The sequence below is a fragment of the Corythoichthys intestinalis genome, chromosome 7 (genome assembly GCF_030265065.1).
Source record: "Corythoichthys intestinalis isolate RoL2023-P3 chromosome 7, ASM3026506v1, whole genome shotgun sequence".
NCBI classification, from domain to species: Eukaryota; Metazoa; Chordata; class Actinopteri; order Syngnathiformes; family Syngnathidae; genus Corythoichthys; species Corythoichthys intestinalis.
Window position 1 is genome coordinate 44,450,065 of NC_080401.1, and position 21,119 is coordinate 44,471,183.

Below are 21,119 nucleotides of genomic sequence, written 5' to 3' on the forward strand. Positions count from 1 at the left end.
GCAAGCGCCCCCTGGTGGCGCCACTGACAACAGGGGCGTCCAAAGCTAGGCATGTGCCGGTATGATATTCTGATGGTATCATAACCTTACAGTTGTGGTCAAAAGTTTACATACACTTGTGAAGAACATAATGTCATGGCTCTCTTGAGTTTCCAGTTATTAGGAAAGTTCTGTGGTCAGACGAAACAAAAATCGAGCTGTTTGGCCACAATGCCCAGCAATATGTTTGGAGGCGAAAAGGTGAGGCCTTTAACCCCAAGTACACCATGCCTACCATCAAGCACGGCGGTGGTAGTATTATGCTGTGGGGCTGTTTTGCTGCCAATGGAACTGGTGCTTTACAGAGAGTAAATGGGATAATATAGAAGGAGGATTACCTTCAAATTCTTCAAGATAATGTCATCAGCCCGAAGATTGGGTCTTGGGCGCAGTTGGGTGTTCCAACAGGACAGTGACCCCAAACACACATCAAAAGTGGTAATGGAATGGCTAAATCAGGCTAGAATTAAGGTTTTCGAATGGCCTTCCCAAAGTCCTGACTTAAACCCCATTGAGAACTTGTGGACAATGCTGAAGAAACAAGTCCATGTCAGAAAGCCATCAAATTTTACTGAACTGCACCAATTCTGTCAAGAGGAGTGGTCAAAGATTCAACCAGAAGCTTGTGGATGGCTACCAAAAGCGCCTAATTGAAGTGAAAATGGCCAAGGGGCATTTTACCAAATATTAGCGCTGCTGTATGTATATTTTTGACCCAGCAGATTTGATCACTTTTTTCTGTTCACCCATAATAAAGTCATAAAAGAACCAAACTTCATGAATGTTTTTTGTGACAAAGAAGTATCTGTTCCAATCACTCTATCAGAGAAAAATCAGAGTTGTAGAAATAACTGGAAACTCAAGAGCCATGGCATTATGTTCTTCACAAGTGTATGTAAACTTTTGACCACAACTGTATATATTGACGATCCAATGGTTGCTTTGTGGTCAAACAGTATAAACATACAAATGACATTCTAATCATTCCCAAAACAGCAACACATTTTGATTAATTTGATAGATTTCCTTCCACAATTACACCAAGCAGATGCTAACGAAAACAGCATAACAGCTAAACACATTTGCGAACAAATATTCTTTATTATCCACAATGATGTACATACATGTCAGTCAACAGTCTTCAATGGGATATATCCAGTGGGTGTACTTTTAGTTTGATTAGGAAGTGCTTCTCCTCACACTTGAGGATCAATTCCAGTGTTATTATGTAAAACCTAAATGTCATCTTTTTGCCATGTGCCTTCTCTCCCCGAGCCACAAAACAAACAAAAGCTCAACAATCACCCCCGGCAGGTTTGCACGCCAGTTGCATCGGGTCTGTCCTTTCCGTCAGGCGGTTTTAAGAACAGATCGTCACACGTCCGGGGGTCGAGGTGAACCCTCGTCCGTCAACGCTCAGAGAAAACAAGGCACATTCTGGCATAATGGTAATGTATTGATCATTTAGGCGGTCAGATATGGAGTTAGATCCTCCTCAATCACCTGCAGAAAACATGTCCAGATTTAGTTAGAACATGCACAATAACAACTACATATTTTTTACTGCAAGAAAGATCATTTAGGCTGTTTTCACACCTGTTGTCCGTTTTGTTTCGATTCAGAGGATAAATCGATACATTTGTCTTCTTTTCCGTTTGGGAAAATGCCCCAAAATTAATAGGAAGTACAGGTGCAACACCTCCTCGATTAGCAAATTAATCGACAACTATTTTGATAACCAAGTAATCGTTTAGGACCTTCTTCACCTTAAACTTGTCTATATTCCTGTAATGCTAACATACATATAACTTCTCAGTTGTAAATAATATCAGATTTCTTCATTATATTTTTGTAAAGTCGAAGTAGGACATGAACAAAAATCTGCTTTTACTTTGGAAAACAACAATTTACATTTTTGCCAAATTTCGGACATCTTAGTCGAAACTAGCTTCTTAATAAGGCTGAAACAACCGATTAATAAACTAGTTGCCAACGAATCTGATAATTGATACAGCTGTACACCTCAGTTAAGTCAGGAAGTAATATAATATAATTTTTGAAGGAAATAGTCATCCATTGTGTCTTAATTGTTACAACATTCCGAAAACAACTTCAAGGTAAATTGTGACGGTAACTGGAAAAAACGATTAACTGTTTAATCGTCCGATTAATCGATTATTAAAATAATTATTAGTTGCATCCCTAATCGGAAATGACCCCAAAATTGCATTGCAGTTTTCTTAGTGCTGTATTGCATTGAACCCCACAAAAAAACATGAACAGCAAAAACCTGTGAAAAATTGGAAAAACTCATCTAAAAATATGATTATGATTAAAAAATGTGTAAAATATGTGAAAATGTGATAGCTATCATGTAAATACGTGATAATTATCATGTAAAAATGTGAAAACTATCATGCAAAAACAACTATCATGTAAAAAAATGACACTATCAATTGAAAACGTATAACTATCGTGTATAATGTGATCATTATTGTGGAAAAACTTGATATAAAAAGTGATCACTATCTTGCTAAATAGTGATCATTATCATGTAAAACATCATACTATCATGTAAAACATTTAATTATTGTGTAAAAAAAAGTGATCATTATCATGTAAAACGTTAAAACTCATCTAAAAATATGATAATTGTTTTAAAAAATGTGTAAAAAAAAAAAAAAAATTCTTAGTTTTCTTAGTGCTGTATTGCATTGAACCCCACAAAAAACATGAACAGCAAAAACCTGTGAAAATTTGAAAAACTCATCTAAAAATATATGATTAAAAAATGTAAAATATGTGAAAATGTGATAGCTATCATGTAAAAATGAAAATGATCATTTTTACATGATAGTTATCACATAAAAATGTGAAAACTATCATGTAAATATGTGATAATTATCATGTAAAAACGTGAAAACTATCATGCAAAAACAAGTATCATGTAAAGAAGTGACTTATCGTGTGAAAACGTATAACTATCGTGGAAAAACTTGATATAAAAAGTGATCTCTATCTTGCTAAATAGTGATAATTATCATGTAAAACATCATACTATCATGTAAAACATTTAATTATCGTGTAAAAAAAAGTGATCATTATCATGTAAAAACGTTAAAACTCATCTAAAAATATGATAATTGCTTAAAAAAATGTTTTTAAAAATTCCTAGTTTTCTTAGTGCTGTATTGCATTGAACCCCACAAAAAACATGAACAGCAAAAACCTATGAAAAATGGAAAAACTCATCTAAAAATATGATTATGATTAAAAAATGTGTAAAATATGTGAAAATGTGATAGCTATCATGTAAAAATGAAAATTATCACATTTTTACATGATAGTTATCACATAAAAATATAACTATCATGTAAAAACGTGATAATTATCATGTAAAAACGTGAAAACTATCATGCAAAAACAACCATCATGTAAAAAGTGACACTATCATGTAAAATGCGATAATTATCGTGGAAAAACTTGATATAAAAAGTGATAATTATCTTGCTAAATAGTGATAATTATCATGTAAAACATCATACTTTCATGTAAGACATTTAATTATCGTGTTAAAAAAAGTGATCATTATCATGTAAAAACGTTAACTCATCTAAAAATATGATAATTGTTAAAAAAAATTTGTTAAAAAAAACAACAATACAAAAGAACTGCAAAAAACACAGAAAAGCCTGAAAAATCAAAAAATCAAGAAAAATTTGGGAAAATGCAGAAAACTGAAAAAACACACCCGAAAAAAATTAAAACCACTAAAAACTGTAAAATGGGGACAGTTTTTGTCAAATTCCGCTTATTAGAAATGTCAAAACACTCTCTCACACTCAAGTATAGTAGTAGTCGACTGGACTATTGTCATGTTATATTTACATGTATTAACAAAAAATCAGTCAGGAAACTGCAGCTAATAGAGAATGATGCTGCCAGAGGTCCTTAAAAATACAAGTAAACTGGACCACATTATACTGGATATGAAAGTGTTACACTGGCTTCCTGCGAGTCATTTAAATGATAGACCATAAAACACTGCTGCTTGTCTACAAAACACTTAACAGCCTTGGACTAAAATACATGCTTGATTTGTTTGACCCCTATTAGGCATGTAGGTATTTTTGCTAACATGCTAATCGATAATCATAGACATGCCTACTTCCATTGTTTTAGTACAAAATAAAATAAAGATTTTACAACTATAGTGTAACTAACAATAAAATACATCTAAAATATGAGTGCATGAGAAAGAACGTTTGTGTTGGCAGAAAAAAAAGCCCGTTATGCAAGAAATGAATGATTAAGTGATAAGAACAGGCCAGTATGCAGATAGTTGACGATCCACGTAACACTCTCGCCATAATATCCCAGACAGATATCTCTAAGCTGACGTCGTGCATCGAGTCAGGCAACTCAAAGCTGACGCTGACAGAAAATAATCAGTGCCGTCCCGACCACAGTGGCCACAAACTCTTTTACCTACTCCGAGACTTGCGACCCCGCCCCAAATCTACTCATGTAACAGTATGGTGTGGTAAAACTCTTAAAAGTACGTTTCTCAAAAACGTACTCAAGTAAATGTAACGGGGGTAAATGTAACGTGCTACTACCCACCTTGCTAACAACCGATGGCACATAAAGTAAGCTATGTAAGGTTATTGCGATTGTTTGAACCCTCTCTTGGAGGTTGAACAACAGCTGTTTGGGTTCTGATCTCACTATAAACAATCCGCTAGAAGCGTGCCGAGACCAAGTCATCCAGGTGCACTCAGCTCATTTGTTTTATTCCGAACGCGGTTGCCGTGTTCACATATGTCTGAACTAGGGCTGCATCTATCGATTATTTCAGTAGTCGATTAATCGATGAACTAGTTAGTTCAAATAATCGAGTAATCGGATAAGGAACATAAAAAATACCTGACCTGAGCCTCAAACCGTAGAAAAAAAATAAATAAATGAGGATATATTTACAACAAAAGAACAATTGGCTAACTTACCTAGCAAAAGTCCGCTAGCTTAAATGCTATGAAATCCAACTTTAAAATTTATTTTTCATTTTTACAATGCTCTGAATAAATAGTTCAAACACATATTCCCACAAAAAACGGCTAAATATACCTTTAAACTAGGGCTGTCAAACGATTAAAAATTTTAATCGAGTTAATTACAGCTTAAAAATTAATTAATCGTAATTAATCGCAATTCAAACCATCTATAAAATATGCCATATTTTTCTGTAAATTATTGTTGGAATGGAAAGAGAAGACAAGATGGATATATACATTCAACATACGGTACATAAGGACTGTATTTGTTTATTATAACAATAAATCAACATGATGGCATTAACATTATTAACATTCTGTTAAAGCGATCCATGGATAGAAAGACTTGTAGTTCTTAAAAGAAAAATGTTAGTAAAAGTTATAGAAATTTTATATTAAAACCCCTCTCAATGTTTTCGTTTTAATAAAATTTGTAAAATTTTCAATCAAAAAATAAACTAGTAGCCCGCCATTGTTGATGTCAATAATTACTTACACAATGCTCATGGGTGCTGAAGCCTATAAAATCAGTTGCACCCAAGCGCCAGCAGAGGGTGGCAAAACTCCATAAAACACAACAAGTGAGCGTTTCACTGTACTGTCATTTAAATCTGTCTGAGCAGGGCATCTGCGTTAATTGCGTCAAATATTTTAACGTGATTAATTTTAAAAATTAATTAACGCCCGTTAACGCGATAATTTTGACAGCCCTACTTTAAACTAAATTACAAATGCATTAAAAAAACATTAGCTCAAACAAAAACTTAGCTTATGTTAGTCTTAACAGGGAGCAGCTGGATTCAGCCATGTTAAATGAGTCAGACTAGAGGGCAGTGTATCCACCCAGATCAATAAAACTAAATGCAAACATTTTCAAAACAAACCCTTACAACGCCACTTTAACTCATTTGCTCCCAAAAACGTATAAATATGTTCTATTTTTAATTGTTTCAGTGTCCCAAAGACGTATTTATACATCTTTTACGTTTTTTTCACAAGAGACATCTCTAGGTTCTGATTCAACTTAGTTCCAAAGCACAATGATTAAATAAATAATGCTTAAATAAATAAATTAAATAAATAAATAAATAAAACTGGCCACTGGAGGGCAGTAGCGCATTTGGTAAGACCCCCAACCAGATTCAACGGAATGAACGGCTGGGCAGCACGGCCAGCGCACTGGCGGAAGACGACCAAATGCACGTCCAGGATGCCAGGCGGCGGACGACTGAGCAGAACAACCGGGACCACCAATGCAGTGGACGATGCCGTTGAGTCCATGCTGCTCGCCGAGCAGAGCCCGCACTCGGCAACCCGCGTCCCCCGCACGCTCCAGTGTCCCGTGACTTAGCCGGAAACGCGCACGGCCAAACCAGTTCCCCCCCCCAAGGGACACAAGTTCCCCAGGCAGTGGTCACCACAAAAGAAAGACTAAAAAAAAATCCATCTTTATGAGACAGGCGGCGATGAGGGAAAAGTTTACCCCGGCTGTCGCGGCCACAACAGTGTCATCTCTCAGTTATGTGTAAATAAATTGTTACTTTGCTATCAAAAGCTCAACTTGTCTTGTTGTTTATGTTATTTTGTAAAAGGAAAACATTCAGATGTTTGGGATGTAACTAAAGCAAAAAATAGCTGTGTTAAAGTCAAAGTTATTTTTGAAATGTATGCATTTACAAAAAGCTCATTTTCTGTTTTTTCATCAGAAATTGGAAAATTGCTCAAATAAGCTATTTTCTATTCTGATTTCTAAAGAATGGAAAAAAATATGAGCTAACTTTTTCTCCTGCTGAAATAAGAGAGTCTAATCTTTTGGAAGACTCCACGTTTATATAGCAATAGAAGAGAATTTTCTGTGGGCCTTGCAAAATCAGTCAAAATCCAGTAAAACGGCCGGGAGCAAAGGGGGTTGCACCAATGAAAATGGCTGAGAGTGAATGAGTTAATTAAACGAATACGCGAAGCAACAAAATTAAATTTGAATATTTTTTTCCGTTCGAATAGTCGAGTTAATCGAATAATCGTTTCAGCACTAGTCTGGACAAATCAATCCTAACGTTTGTTTCGGAACAAATACTCGAAACAAGATGTGAAAGCGCCCTAAAAAAACTCTAGTCATTAGTTTACATACACTTGGATCATCCATGGGTCCATATCGTTTCACCACCTGACCCTCTTTGTTGATCAAGAACTAAAAAGAAAAGAATGTCAATTAATAGCCTGCTTTTTCATGTTTTCAAGTTATTTTATATCCTTTTAAGTACAACCTCTGTTCATGAGTGTTATTTACCTTTGTGAAATTCCACTTGATGCTACTGCAGAATAAAAAAAAGTATACATTTATTTATTTTTGTAACGTACCAAAACGCCAATGAGAGTAGACTAGGAAATGGAAATGTGCCTTACTTTCCCATGAATCCCTGGCCGTTGGGCTGCTCCTTCAACCACTTCCACAGCGGGTGAGCATTGGCACCGTTGACATCGATCTTGCTGAACATGTCGAAGCGAGCGTTGTACGACTCCGCAAACTGCTTGATTTCAGCGTTAGTGCCTGGCTCCTTTTGGTCCACAAATGACAAAAAACAAGGGTGTCACGATTAATTAACTAATCAACAACTGTTTTTTAGTCATTTATAGACACATGGTTGACCTAAAAAATGTCCAAAACCTGTTTATGAGCCTGTTAGCAGGAGGTATATTTTAATTTTTCATTCAATTAAAATTCTTTCTTTTTTTTTTTTCAGTTTTTTGCAGTGTTCAGCTGCTTAGACATGGAGAATAGGAATACCAATGGTCTGTCCAGGTTTAATGGATCACATGAGAGTTTGATATACTGTATACTCCGAATGGGGTTGTTCATTATGTTTTATTTATTAGGAGAAAGCAGCAAACAGGACAGAAGAAGAGAAGAACAAACAACAACTGTGAGGGCGGCCATTCTTTCACACATCAATCGGATTGGACATCTATGGTCGTCAGTGGCAGCCAATGCCAAGCAATGAGTTCATTCTGGGGAATTTGACGTCGTTTCCTGTCTATTTTCGGTCACTTCCCTTTCCTTTCGGGGCATTTACGGGTCACTACCTGTTAATTTTGGGGCATTTGCAGGTGACTTCTTGTTGATTTTGGGTTACTGAAAAGGAAGTGACTCGAGAATGTCCCCGAATGAATAGGAAGGGACTAAAATTTGACATGAAGTAACCTGTAAATGACCAAAAATGAACAGGAAGTGATCTGAAAATACCCACAAAAGATTGGCTGTGAATGCTCTGGTTTCAGTGCCATTGACTGCCAGTGTTGTTAATCTTACTTTAAAAAAGTAATTCATTACAGTTACAAATTACTTCTCCCAAAAAGTATATGAGTTAGTAACTCAGTTACCTGAACGTAAGAGTAATTAGTTACTTGGCAAAGTAACTGGTGTTGCTTTTCATGTTTTTTTGAACAGGTCATACTATATGAAGTTGAAAGGGTTTTTGGGACAATTGGCCCTAGCCCAATTCTTTACCCTAAACTTAACTAGATACAGGGGTATTGGGAGTATTGTGATAACTAGATTGTAACCTTTGCTATGTTTGGAAGTCATTTAATGTTGTGAATCAACCGATGAAGTTGTTAAAATTGCTTCCGTTATTGCAACAGTCCCTTTCTGTCTACTTTCGACATGTGTAAATTTTAAAACTGTTTCATCATTTAAAGATAGATTTAAGTCAAGATTTTGCCGATTTAGGAGCATTTTAGATAAAAAGTTACTCAGGTTCGCTTGGAAGGTTCTCTACAACAGAGCCCTCCTGAGAAGTCTACTGCTTTAAGATGGCAGCTATTTACTAACGCCGGCGAGTCTAACATTTGGAATCTAGTTCTCTTTACGTATACTCACGCCGCCGTGACTGTCTTTTTGCATTTAGTTCTATATGCAATGGGTGTCAAATAAGTATTTAGTCAACCACCGATTGTGCAAGTTCTCCTACTTGAAAAGATTAGAGAGGCTTGTAATTGTCAACATGGGTATACCTCAACCATGGGAGACAGAATGTGGGAAAAAAAATCACAGTTTGATTTTTGAAGAATTTATTTCCTTTGGTCACCTACAAACAAGCAAGATTTCTGGCTGTCAAAGAGGTCTAATTTCTTCTAACGAGGTTTAACGAGGCTCTACTTGTTACCTGTATTAATGGCACCTGTTTTAACTCATTATCGGTATAAAAGACACCAGTCCACAAACTCAGTCAGTCACATTCCAAACTCCACTATGGCCAAGACCAAAGAACTGTCGAAGGACACCAGAGACAAAATTGTAGACCTGCACCAGGCCGGGAAGACTGAATCTGCAATAGGTAAAACGCTTGGTGTAAAGAAATCAACTGTGGGAGCAATTATTAGAAAATGCAAGACATACAAGACCACTGATAATCTCCCTCGATCTGGGGCTCCATGAAAGAGCTCACCCAAAATCCCAGAACTACACGGGGGGGACCTAGTGAATGACCTACAGAAAGCTGGGACCACAGTAGCAAGGGCTACTATCAGTAACACAATGCGCCGCCAGGGACTCAAATCCTGCACTGCCAGACGTGTCCCCCTGCTGAAGCCAGTACACCTCCAGGCTCGTCTGCGGTTCGCTAGAAAGCATTTGGATGATCCAGAAGAGGACAGGGATAATGTGTTATGGTCAGATGAAACCAAAATAGAACTTTTTGGTAGAAACACAGGTTCCCGTGTTTGGAGGAGAAAGAATAGTCAATTGCATCCGAAGAACACTATACCCACTGTGAAGCATGGGGGTGGAAACATCATGCTTTGGGGCTTTTTTTGCTTTTTTCTGCAGAGAGACCAGGACGACTGATCTGTGTAAAGGAAAGAATGAATGGGGCCATGTATCGAGAGATTTTAAGTGAAAATCTCCTTCCATCAGCAAGGGTATTGAAGATGAGACTTGGCTGGGTCTTTCAGCATGACAATGATCCCAAACACACAGCCAAGGCAACAAAGCAGTGGCTTCGTAAGAAACATTTCAAGGTCCTGGAGTGACCTAACCAGTCTCCAGATCTCAACCCCATAGAAAATCTGTGGAGGGAGTTGAAAGTCCGTGTTGGTCCAACGACAGCCCCAAAACATCACTGCTGTAGAGGAGATCTGCATGGAGGAATGGGCCAAAATACCAGCAACAGTGTGTGAAAAGCTTGTGAAGAGTTACAGAAAACGTTTGGCCTCCGTTATTGCCAACAAAGGGTACATACCAAAGTGTTGAGGTGAACTTTTGGTAGTGACCAAATACTTATTTTTCACCATGATTTGCAAATAAATTCTTTAAAAATCAAACAATGTGATTTTCTGTTTTTTTCCACATTCTGTCTCTCATGGTTGAGGTTTACCCATGTTGACAATTACAGGCCTCTCTAATATTTTCAAGTGGGAGAACTTGCACAATTAGTGGTTGACTAAATACTTATTTGCCCCACTGTACATCTACCGTAGCATCACCCGGGCATAGTTTGTAGGCTATCGGCTACAATAAGGTATTATTGGAGCCACCTAGCATGGTGTTTGAAACGAAGTCACAACTCCCTTGCCTCCTCCCAACTCCCGCACTGCTCTCTCGCCTCCCTGAGTCCGTGTCTCTCAGACTTTTCTCGCGTCATTCAACCAACGTAGTAACGCATAGTAACGCACGACTTTACATCCTCAGTAACGGTAACGCCGTTGCCAAGATGAGAAAAGTAATTAGATTACTCACTACTGAAAAAAATAACGCCGTTAGTAACGCCGTAATACTCTAACGCCGTTATTAACAACATTGTTGATGGTGCTAAGACGTCCAATCCAGTCAAGATGAATTGAATATCTAGCGCCGGCAATGGCAGACTGTGAGCTAACCTAGAGACAATTACTAAAACAATATATTTATTCCTGGTGGAAACATATCGATAACCTTTTGGGCTACAAAATATCATGATATAGCATCTTTTCCATATATTGTCACACCCCTAATTCCATGTAAGACAATGATAAAATTACATAGTATTCGTAGAAAGATTTTTGGTCCCAATGCATAATTTGAGCTAAAGCACAATGATATAACAGTAAACAACCTGATTTATATATGAGCTAATTTGTTAACTAAGTGAAATTCACAGAGATGAAATCAGACTTGTATACTACATAATCCTGCACATATACTGATGTTGCTACTAAACTAGATGTGCCATTAATCCTGATGATTCCGATTCAGTTTCAAGCAACCATTTCACAACTGTAGAAGAAAAATCCGTCATACCTGATTGGCAAACTGGTTGGAAGGGAAAGCGAGGATGCGTAAACCTCTCTCAGCGTACTTGGCGTGCATATCTGCAAACTGAGAGTAGTTTACGGGCGTTTTGCCTCATTTGGAGGCCACGTTGGTGATGATGACCACGTTGCCCCTGTAAATAAACAATCAGAGTTGGGAGACTGGCTCGGAGACGAATGTCGCACACAGAGCTAAAGGCTAACCTGTATTTTTCTAGAGAGACCACGTTGCCATCAATGTCGGTGGCTGAGAAGTCATAAATGGACATGGCTGAGCTCGAGTCTTCAACCGGGGCGCCCTGTGGGAACACACACACACCGAATTAAGTAGGATGAATTGAACGTTTTGCGTAATATATCACACGCGGAAAACTAAATTAAACATGTAATTACATTTTAAAGGAATGAAATAATAGCAAAACAACGGAAATTTACCAAAAATAAAAATTTCAATAAACCAAAAAAGAAAACTACTCTAAAAAAGGCATATTTAAAAGTTTTTTAAAAAAGTGTGATTGATTTCATTTTAAAAAGTCCAATGAAATGTTAAAAATCTAAATTAATTAGTAAGAAACAGACATTAGACTACAAAAACAAATAGAATACTGAAGATTATATGTGGAAGTAAATGATGGGTGAAACAAAAATTAAGAAAATAGCTCTAAAAATCATACTATAAAAATTGATAAGAATTGGCCTTCACAGAGATTAAAATATCCAACTATTTTCTAAAGTGCTTATCTGACAATCTAAAACAACGTTAAAAAAAAAAGTCAAAATTTCAGGAAATAAAATGCTGAAAATTTAAAGAAGTAAAATAAAATCTTTTTAAAAAATAGATGAAATAGTTTAAAATAATGGAAAATAAAATGACTTTAAATCATGTAAAATAAAATAATGAACAAAATGGATAGCAGTACGTTGTCCTACAGATTAAAGTAACGTCACCAAAATAAGAACGCATTAAAAAATCATATAAATCTGAATCAAAGAATCAAAGTGAAGATCAAACTGAAATGGAAACATTAAAGTCAAATAAACTAAAGCCTACTGTGCCAGAAATACACAATATATTTACTTATATAACATCTAAATATAAAAGAAAATCTATTAAAACAACCAACATCACTTAGTATATATATAAAAATAAATTACAATATCTGCAACAGAAGTGTAAAGAAAACCAATTATTACCCATAATAGACAGAAATAAATCTGAAACTCTCCACTTATCAGTTCAAACGAAGCACAGTTTTCATTTCAGCGCATTCTTGCATTTGAAATGCGTCTATGTTAACGCAGAAGTCTTACCAAAGCCTGAAGCAGGACACTAAACAGTACGGCGGAGCCTGCGAGACGCATGGCTGCACTTAAGTGAGCGTCTCTCTGGGAAGAAAGCACCCAACGCCTTCCTTATGTAGCGTCTTCACCTCTGCTCTCTGGGTCCTTTTATAAAGCTGACAGGGGATAAGTGACTCAACTGATAAGCTGTCGTTATCCAATAGCTGACCAGTGCTGACCCGTAATCCACATCACGCATGTATTGTTTTGCAGTCCAGAGTCCACATCATTATCATAAGCTCATAAAAGGATATTAAAAAGTAAGAAAATGGAACGAAACGTTCCCTAACTCCCTGAGATGTTTTCAAGTCATACGCAATACATTTTCTCATCAGGGCAGCACGGTGGCCAAGTAGTTAATAGGGGTTAGCTACACTTAATGGATCTTGGTCAATCAATACATCAATCGGTTAGCAATGATCCAATCAAATTGATCCGAATGCAAAAATCTTTTAGATATGCTGTTTTCTCAAAAGTTTTTTTCTTTATTTAATTCAAATGTTTAAGCAGTAATATTGTCAATACCATTAAAATTAGGGCTGTCAAACAATTAAAAATTTTAATCGAGTTAATTACAGCTTCAAAATTAATTAATCGCAATTCAAACCATCTATAAAATATGCCATATTTTTCTGTAAATTATTGTTGGAATGAAAAGATAAGACACAAGACAGATATTAAGTACTGTATTTGTTTATTATAACAATAAATCAACAAGATGGCATTAACATTATTAACATTCTCTTAAAGCGATCCATGGATAGAAAAACTTGTAGTTCTTAAAAGATAAATGTTAGTACAAGTTATAAGCCTGTCGCAATATGCAATAATTCCATTTATCGCGCGATAAATAAAAATGAAGGCGGTAATTTTTCCGCTGCGATTTATCGCCTCGCGTGCACGTGTGTGCGCGCGTGCGGCAGACGTGCCGTTAAAAGTTCGTTACCAACTGCGCAAAATGCATCTTCGTTCCAGGTCCGGCAAAAACTAGCGCCAGAGCCAATCGTTCCCATTATATCCTATTTTTCAACGTATACCGGCCGCATCAGTGCTCCGGAGTGACTGTGGACCATGGCACGCCGGTGTTGTTGACGTGTGGGCGCTCCCGTCAGGAGTGACATTTCAAGCGGGGCGGCTATTTTTCGGCACAACGCTGGATATTTACAACGAAGTCCGCCAAAACATTGTTACCGACTTGGGTGCTACGAATAACCTCACTTTGACAACGAACAGCTGAATGAAATTAAGAGCGCTGTGCTTCAAACTCGTCCTGTTTATGAAAGCCGTCAAATGCTGTTGTTGTGTCGTAATGAGCAGACGTGACTTCAGCGGCGCTTGCTAACTTTTTTAACGCGCGGTTGCGCGCACACACTAGATATCATGAAATGGCAAACTAGATGTGCTACCCCCATGCCATTGGCTACGTGAGCCCAGAGTGATTATGGGACATGTAATCCATATACTACATCGATGAATTCTAAACTGTCATTTGTCACATGAGGTTAAGAAGGCCAAATTAATCCATACCAGTGACTATAGATAATGTTGCAAATATTGTTAATTCAGTATGTGACACAGATGGATTCGGACCATAAATAGGATGTCTTGCTCATGTAGTAAACCTAGCTGCTAAGAGAGCTGTAGCAATCAACAGTGTGCCCTGCCTCACTTTACAAACAGTAAAGATTGTTCTCAGCACTTTTATACAAATTTTTTTCATATCAGTAAGAAGTAAGCACGTAAATATTATGCACTAAAATGCATGTTTATATGATGGCAATTTAATTTTTGCTCGTTAGCAAAAAAAAAAAAAAAAAAAGAAACAAAAAATACAATTGTTTTTTTTTTTTTTTTTATATATAGAGCATTAAATGTATTGAATCGGATCGAAAATCGTGTCCCCCGTATCAAAATTTGTACTGAACCATGACTTAACTGTATCGTTGCATCCCTATGGAACACCATTGCAGAAGCTATGACGGGAAATGTTTTCATTTTCCTAAATGCTTAAGTTATTAAGTGCAAAAAAAAATTTTTTTTAAACACATTATATTTATTCTGTGTTTCTGTGCGGTATCAATATTGTTGTTTTTTACTTAAGAGGCAGGGTCTATTGTTTTTAGTTGTGATTTCTTAAAAAGTATATTTGAATTTAAGAGTAAATATTTATCGTGTTTAAATGGGTGTACTTGATATATTAATATATATTGTATTCGCACTGTGTTATTGTAACTTGGTTAAAAAAAATTGGGGGGGGGGGGCAATAATATCGCATATCGCAATAATTTATGAGAATAATTATCGCACACTAAAATTTGTTATCGCGACAGGCCTAACAAGTTATAGAATTTTTTATATTAAAACCCCTCTTAATGTTTTCGTTTTATTAAAATTTGTAAAAGTTTCAATCAAAAAATAAACTAGTAGCCCGCCATTGTTGATGTTAATAATTACAACATGCTTACTCCCCAAACCCATAAAATCATTTGGACCCAAGCGCCAGCAGAGGGCGCCAAACAACAAAAAACAAGTAACAAGTAACAGGCGGACATTACACTGCTGTCATTTTAATCTGTTTGAGCGGGGCATGTCCGTTAATTGCGTCAAATATTTTAACGTGATTAATTAGAAAAATTATTTACCGCCAGTTAACGCGATAATTTTGACAGCCCTAATTGAAATGTATTTTTATTGCTTTAGATGAAATTGAATTGTGTAAAGTTTCATAATATTGCATTGAATCGATTGAAGGTCCTAGAGTCGTGTCGAATTGAATCATGGCAGAGTTTGCGATAGTGCTGCAACGATTAATCGATTAACTCGAGTAGTTCGATTAGAAAAAAGCTTCAAATTTTGCTGCTTTGAGTATCTGTTTAATTAGTGACATTGCAATGGTTTGTTTTGAAAATGTTTGCATTTAGTTTTATTGATTAGGCTGGATACACTGCCCTCTAGTGGGAACAGTGAATATTACATAACTTATTTGAGATGGCTGAATCCAGCTGCTCCCTGTTAAGACCAACATAAGGTATTTTTTTTATTTGAGCTAATGTTTTTTTTTAATGCATTCGTAATTTTGTTTATAGGTGAATTTAGCCGTTTTTGGGGGAATTATATGTTTGAACGATTTGTTAAGAGCATTGTCAAGAAAAGTTAGCATTATAAAGAATTTAAGAAGGCAGACTTTTGCTATGCAAGTTACCAAATTGTTCTTTTGTTGTACTTGGATCATCATTTATTTATTTTAAGCTCAGGCACAGACTTCATAATGATACTGACGGGACACGGGGTGCCGGGCGATTAATTGGGGGCCAATCTCCGTCAAAGCTGACCGAATGGAAACACAAAGAGCTTTTAACGTTTAAAATTATTGTGAATAAATGCTCAAATCCCTGAATTCTTTATAGATATAGACGTAAAACAGTCTCGATTCTTGGTTAAAAGCAACAACAAAAAAACAACAACAACAAAAAATAGAGCAGTTAGCATTTATTTGCATAAATATGTCGAATGTGCTGCTATTCTTTAAGCCACTGTGGTGCCGCCTTATCACAACAAAGAGCTTTTTACGTTGAAATTTTTGGGAATAAATGCCTAAATCCCAGATTTTTTTATAGATATGAACATAAAAGTCTCGATTCTTGGTTAAAAGCATTAAAAACCTGGGAGTCAGCATTTATTTTATGTAAATATTGCGAATTATGACACCAATGCCGTAGCGGTTAATTTCTCCCATAGATTTTTTTCCACAACGTTTCAAAATACATGCATGGTACTAAAAATATAATAATTACCTTGAATCCTCAAACAAATCAGTCCTGAGACAATCCTTCCTGTTTGTATGCGGTACAGCTTTCTTCCTTTTTCAACCTAAAGCCGGCGTTGGATCGCTGCATGTGTTGAATAATTGCGACCGACTGAAGCGGAGTACAGTAGGACGGCCCCCTATTTAAAGGCGTGGCACTGTGTCTGGTGAATGTGACCCGTCAATAGCAATATGAATTATATGGCTCAGGTATTTTATTTGTAAATGTAAGTGCAATTCTACATAGTTTGAAGAAACACTTGAGAATTTTATTTTGTATTTGCATTTAATGATCTTTTGAAAGTGCAATCTTAGCAAGCCTTGGTTTTACAACTCCTAAAATTGATTCTGCAACACATTAAATGTTCCTAATCAGATTACTCGCTTATTCGAACTAACTAGTTGATAGATTAATCGACTACTAAAATAATGGATAGTTACAGCTCTACTTTGCAATATCGGCAATTAATGCATTATCGGGCAAAGAATCTATATCGTATCGTCATGAAATTGGTGATTTACACAGCGAACGAGTACAAGCGCATCGGCCTCAGAGAAGAGCAGTCATGGATTTGAAACTTGGCTTAAAAATGCTTCTATATAGACTAAAACTACCTCATTTAGGAACCTTTTTCATCAACCCTTTTCTTTGTTTTGTGACCCAGCCGACAAGTTTAAAATATCCACCCTAAACCAAAATCTAAGGGATTCTCCAAATTACCACATCAAACTGATCAAAATTGAAGCGATGTTTCAAAACCGCTTTACTTGCCCTAAAAGTACAACAGGAAAAAAAAAAAAAAAAAAAAAACATAACAAATTTCGAGATCACAGAATTTGTTATAGAGGATTTTGAAGGTATTTGAAGTGCTATTCTATACTATAGAAAATTTTAACAAGATGGTGGCCGCTTATCACATTGCTAATGCAAGAATGTCATAAATGTTTTCAAAGAAATTATAATAAACCAAACATTTGTCTATATGGCGGAAAACACAGACAAGGCTGAAAAAGCAGTTTCTGCTCTTGCACCCCTCCTTAAAATAAACTGCTGTATTTCAAGCCAAAAGAACTGTTGTGTTTGATAGATAAATATGTCTATATGCTGCCATAGCAAATTCATGGCGCATTAAGCTCCGAACTATTTTTAATTTGTCCGTCTTACCCTGGAAACCCCAGCTTACAGACATCGCGCAACCGCTTTTGTTTCAACCCAGCCATAAAAAGAAGGGAAGTAATTATATTTATCATTAAAATGTGTGTCATTTTTAGCTTACAATGATTAAATGAGGTATAATATTTTGTTTTAAAGAAAAAGAGACAACTTTAAAAAATTATTCACTCAAATATTTAAGACTTTTAAACAAATTACGTCAAAATGAAAAAATTCGAGTCTGTAAATAAGTCACGGGTATCTACCTCACAACTATCGCTTAACTATTTTTTTTTTGTTACTATTGCATTTTCCCCGTTATTTGAGATGATACAGTTGTGGTCAAAAGTTTACATACACTTGTGAAGAACATAATGTCATGGCTCTCTTGAGTTTCCAGTTATTTCTACAACTCTGATTTTTCTCCGATAGAGTGATTGGAACAGATACTTCTTTGTCACAAAAAACATTCATGAAGTTTGGTTCTTTTATGACTTTATTATGGGTTAACAGAAAAAGTGATTCAAATCTGCTGGGTCAAAAATATACATACAGCAACACGAATTAGCAATTTCTTGTGAGTGATCATTGACTTGAACAATCATTGACTTGAACAAGTCAGGAAAGTCACTTGGAGCCATTTCAAAGCAGCTGCAGGTCCCAAGAGCAACAGTGCAAACAATTGTTTGTAAGTATAAAGTGCATGGCACTGTTTTGTCACTGCCACGATCAGGAAGAAAACGCAAGCTATCACCTGCTGCTGAGAGAAAATTGGGCAGGAGGGTGAAGATTCAACCGAGAATCACCAAAAAGCAGATCTGCCATGAATTAGAAGCTGCTGGAACACATGTGTCAGTGTCCACAGTCAAGCGTGTTTTGCATCTCCATGGACTGAGAGGCTGCCGTGCAAGAAGGAAGACCTTCTGGAGGAAAGTTCTGTGGTCAGACGAAACAAAAATTTAGCTGTTTGGCCACAATGCCCAGCAATATGTTTGGAGGAGAAAAGGTGAGGCCTTTAACCCCAAGTACACCATGCCTACCATCAAGCACAGTGGTGGTAGTATTATGCTGTGGGGCTGTTTTGCTGCCAATGGAACTGGTGCTTTACAGAGAGTAAATGGGATAATGAAGAAGGAGGATTACCTTCAAATTCTTCAAGATAACCTAACCTCATCAGCCCGAAGATTGGGTCTTGGGCGCAGTTGGGTGTTTCAACAGGACAATGACCCCAAACACACATCAAAAGTGGTAATGGAATGGCTAAATCAGGCTAGAATTAAGGTTTTCGAATGGCCTTCCCAAAGTCCTGACTTAAACCCCATTGAGAACTTGTGGACAATGCTGAAGAAACAAGTCCATGTCAGAAAGCCATCAAATTTTACTGAACTGCACCAATTCTGTCAAGAGGAGTTGTCAAAGATTCAACCAGAAGCTTGTGGATGGCTACCAAAAGCGCCTAATTGAAGTGAAAATGACCAAGGGACATGTTACCAAATATTAGCGCTGCTGTATGTATATTTTTGACCCAGCAGATTTGATCACTTTTTTCTGTTCACCCATAATGAAGTCATAAAAGAACCAAACTTGATGAATGTTTTTTGTGACAAAGAAGTATCTGTTCCAATCACTCTATCAGAGAAAAATCAGAGTTGTAGAAATAACTGGAAACTCAAGACAGCCATGACATGATGTTCTTCACAAGTGTATGTAAACTTTTGACCACAACTGTAAGTAATCGATCCAAAGAACAATTGAAAAAAAAAAGTTGAAAAGGGTAAAAATATATGAAAAAGAAAATCTCCACCACTCCTTGATGTCTGCGATTTCTGCATCGCGACCCTTGTTATATTACCGTGTTTCACCCTTAAAATTCCCCAAAAAAAATCCGGCTGTGGCCATACACAGCTGTGTCTTGACAGTCGGTGATACATGCTACATGGAGTTTTTGGATCGAAAAGAGGTAAGTACGCGATAATATCTCGTTAAAATCCGGGTGTCTTTAATTCTGCTCTCGCGTGCTCGCACCTCCTGACAGGGTTTTGCTGTTTAAAACTCTTTTTTTTTTTTTTTAAATGCCCTCCTGTTAAAATTTTTTCTTCCCCCAGAAAATTGATATTCTAAGCTTTCCAATGATGTATCACACATGCGTGTAGGACAATTTTGAAATTTGGCCAAATTGGGGGTCTCAGAGCGGAACTTCAAGTCACCTGAGTGTTTTCCGCCACATATTTGATAATTTGTTCTTCCTCTATATTTGGGAATTGCTCTTAGGGGCCCCCTAATGGACGCGGGGCTTAGTTAGCTTGTGCCTTGGGTTGGATGTATTTTTTTAGGGCTGTCAAAACTATCGCGTTAACGGGTGGTAATTAATTTTTTAAATTAATCACGTTAAAATATATGACTCAATTAACGCACACGCCCCACTCAGACAGATTTAAATGACAGTACAGTTAAATGCCCACTTGTTAATTGTGTTTTATGGAGTTTTGCCACCCTCTGCTGGCGCTTGGGTGCGACTGATTTTATAGGCTTCAGCACCCATGAGCATTGTGTAAGTAATTATTGACATCAACAATGGCCGGCTACTAGTTTATTTTTTGATTGAAAATTTTACAAATTTTATTAAAACGAAAACATTAAGAGGGGTTTTTATATAAAATTTCTATAATTTGTACTAACATTTATCTTTTAGGAACTACAAGTCTTTCTATCCATGGATCGCTTTAACAGAATGTTAATAATGTTAATGCCATCTTGTTGATTTATTGTTATAATTATCAAATACAGTCCTTATGTACCGTCTATGAATGTATATATCCATCTTGTGTCTTATCTTTCCATTCCAACAATAATTTACAGAAAAATGTGGCATATTTTATAGATGGTTTGAATTGCAATTAATTACGATTAATTTTTAAACTGTAATTAACTCGATTAAAAATTTTAATCGTTTGACAGCCCTAATTTTTTTGTTTTACTTACTTTAAAAACGCTTATGTACAACATTGACTGTGAAATTATCTCTGCATTTTTAATCTGAAATACATTAATGAGTGTTAAAATGCTCTACGGGCAGGCAGTATTCAGAACAACATGGCATAGCTGTTGAGTGACGGTGCGTGTCATCGTTCCAAAGACGACAACAACAGTACACATTCTAGCTTTGCCCTTTGAACAACACATGAATTTACGTTACCGTGGAGAAAAGGAGAAAGTAGACGAGCATCACCATCGTCACTACACCGGTGGCCATAGCCGCGCACGTTAACATTAAGCATAACGGTCTCATTTTGGCTCAAAACAGCGAGCCCATCTTGATCAAAGCAGCCGCACACCGCGTCTTTCGTGTTATGAAATAACTTTTTTTTGTTGCTATTTTTTATTAATATATGTTTGGAAGAATATAATTTTTTAATCGTCAACGTTATTTTATTTTCAT

General features: G+C 36.5%; 1 protein-coding gene across 2 annotated transcripts; it reads right to left on the reverse strand.

Annotated features, from left to right (window-relative positions):
* Nucleotides 1–1,146: 1,146 nt before the first annotated feature.
* Nucleotides 1,147–21,033, reverse strand: gpx4a (glutathione peroxidase 4a). Of its 2 annotated transcripts, none has more exons than XM_057841962.1 (7): nt 20,877–21,033; nt 11,586–11,680; nt 11,371–11,515; nt 7,500–7,651; nt 7,384–7,408; nt 7,225–7,284; nt 1,147–1,542 (listed from the first exon to the last, which is right to left on the reverse strand). In XM_057841962.1, exons 1-7 carry the CDS (start codon nt 20,967–20,969, stop codon nt 1,504–1,506), a joined length of 609 nt encoding a protein of 202 aa, XP_057697945.1. In that variant the 5' UTR covers nt 20,970–21,033; the 3' UTR covers nt 1,147–1,503. The 2 variants fall into 2 exon arrangements, with proteins under 2 accessions (XP_057697945.1, XP_057697946.1); XM_057841963.1 differs by lacking the exon at nt 20,877–21,033 and adding an exon at nt 12,693–12,838 and having other exon boundaries at nt 1,148–1,542.
* Nucleotides 21,034–21,119: the final 86 nt, after the last annotated feature.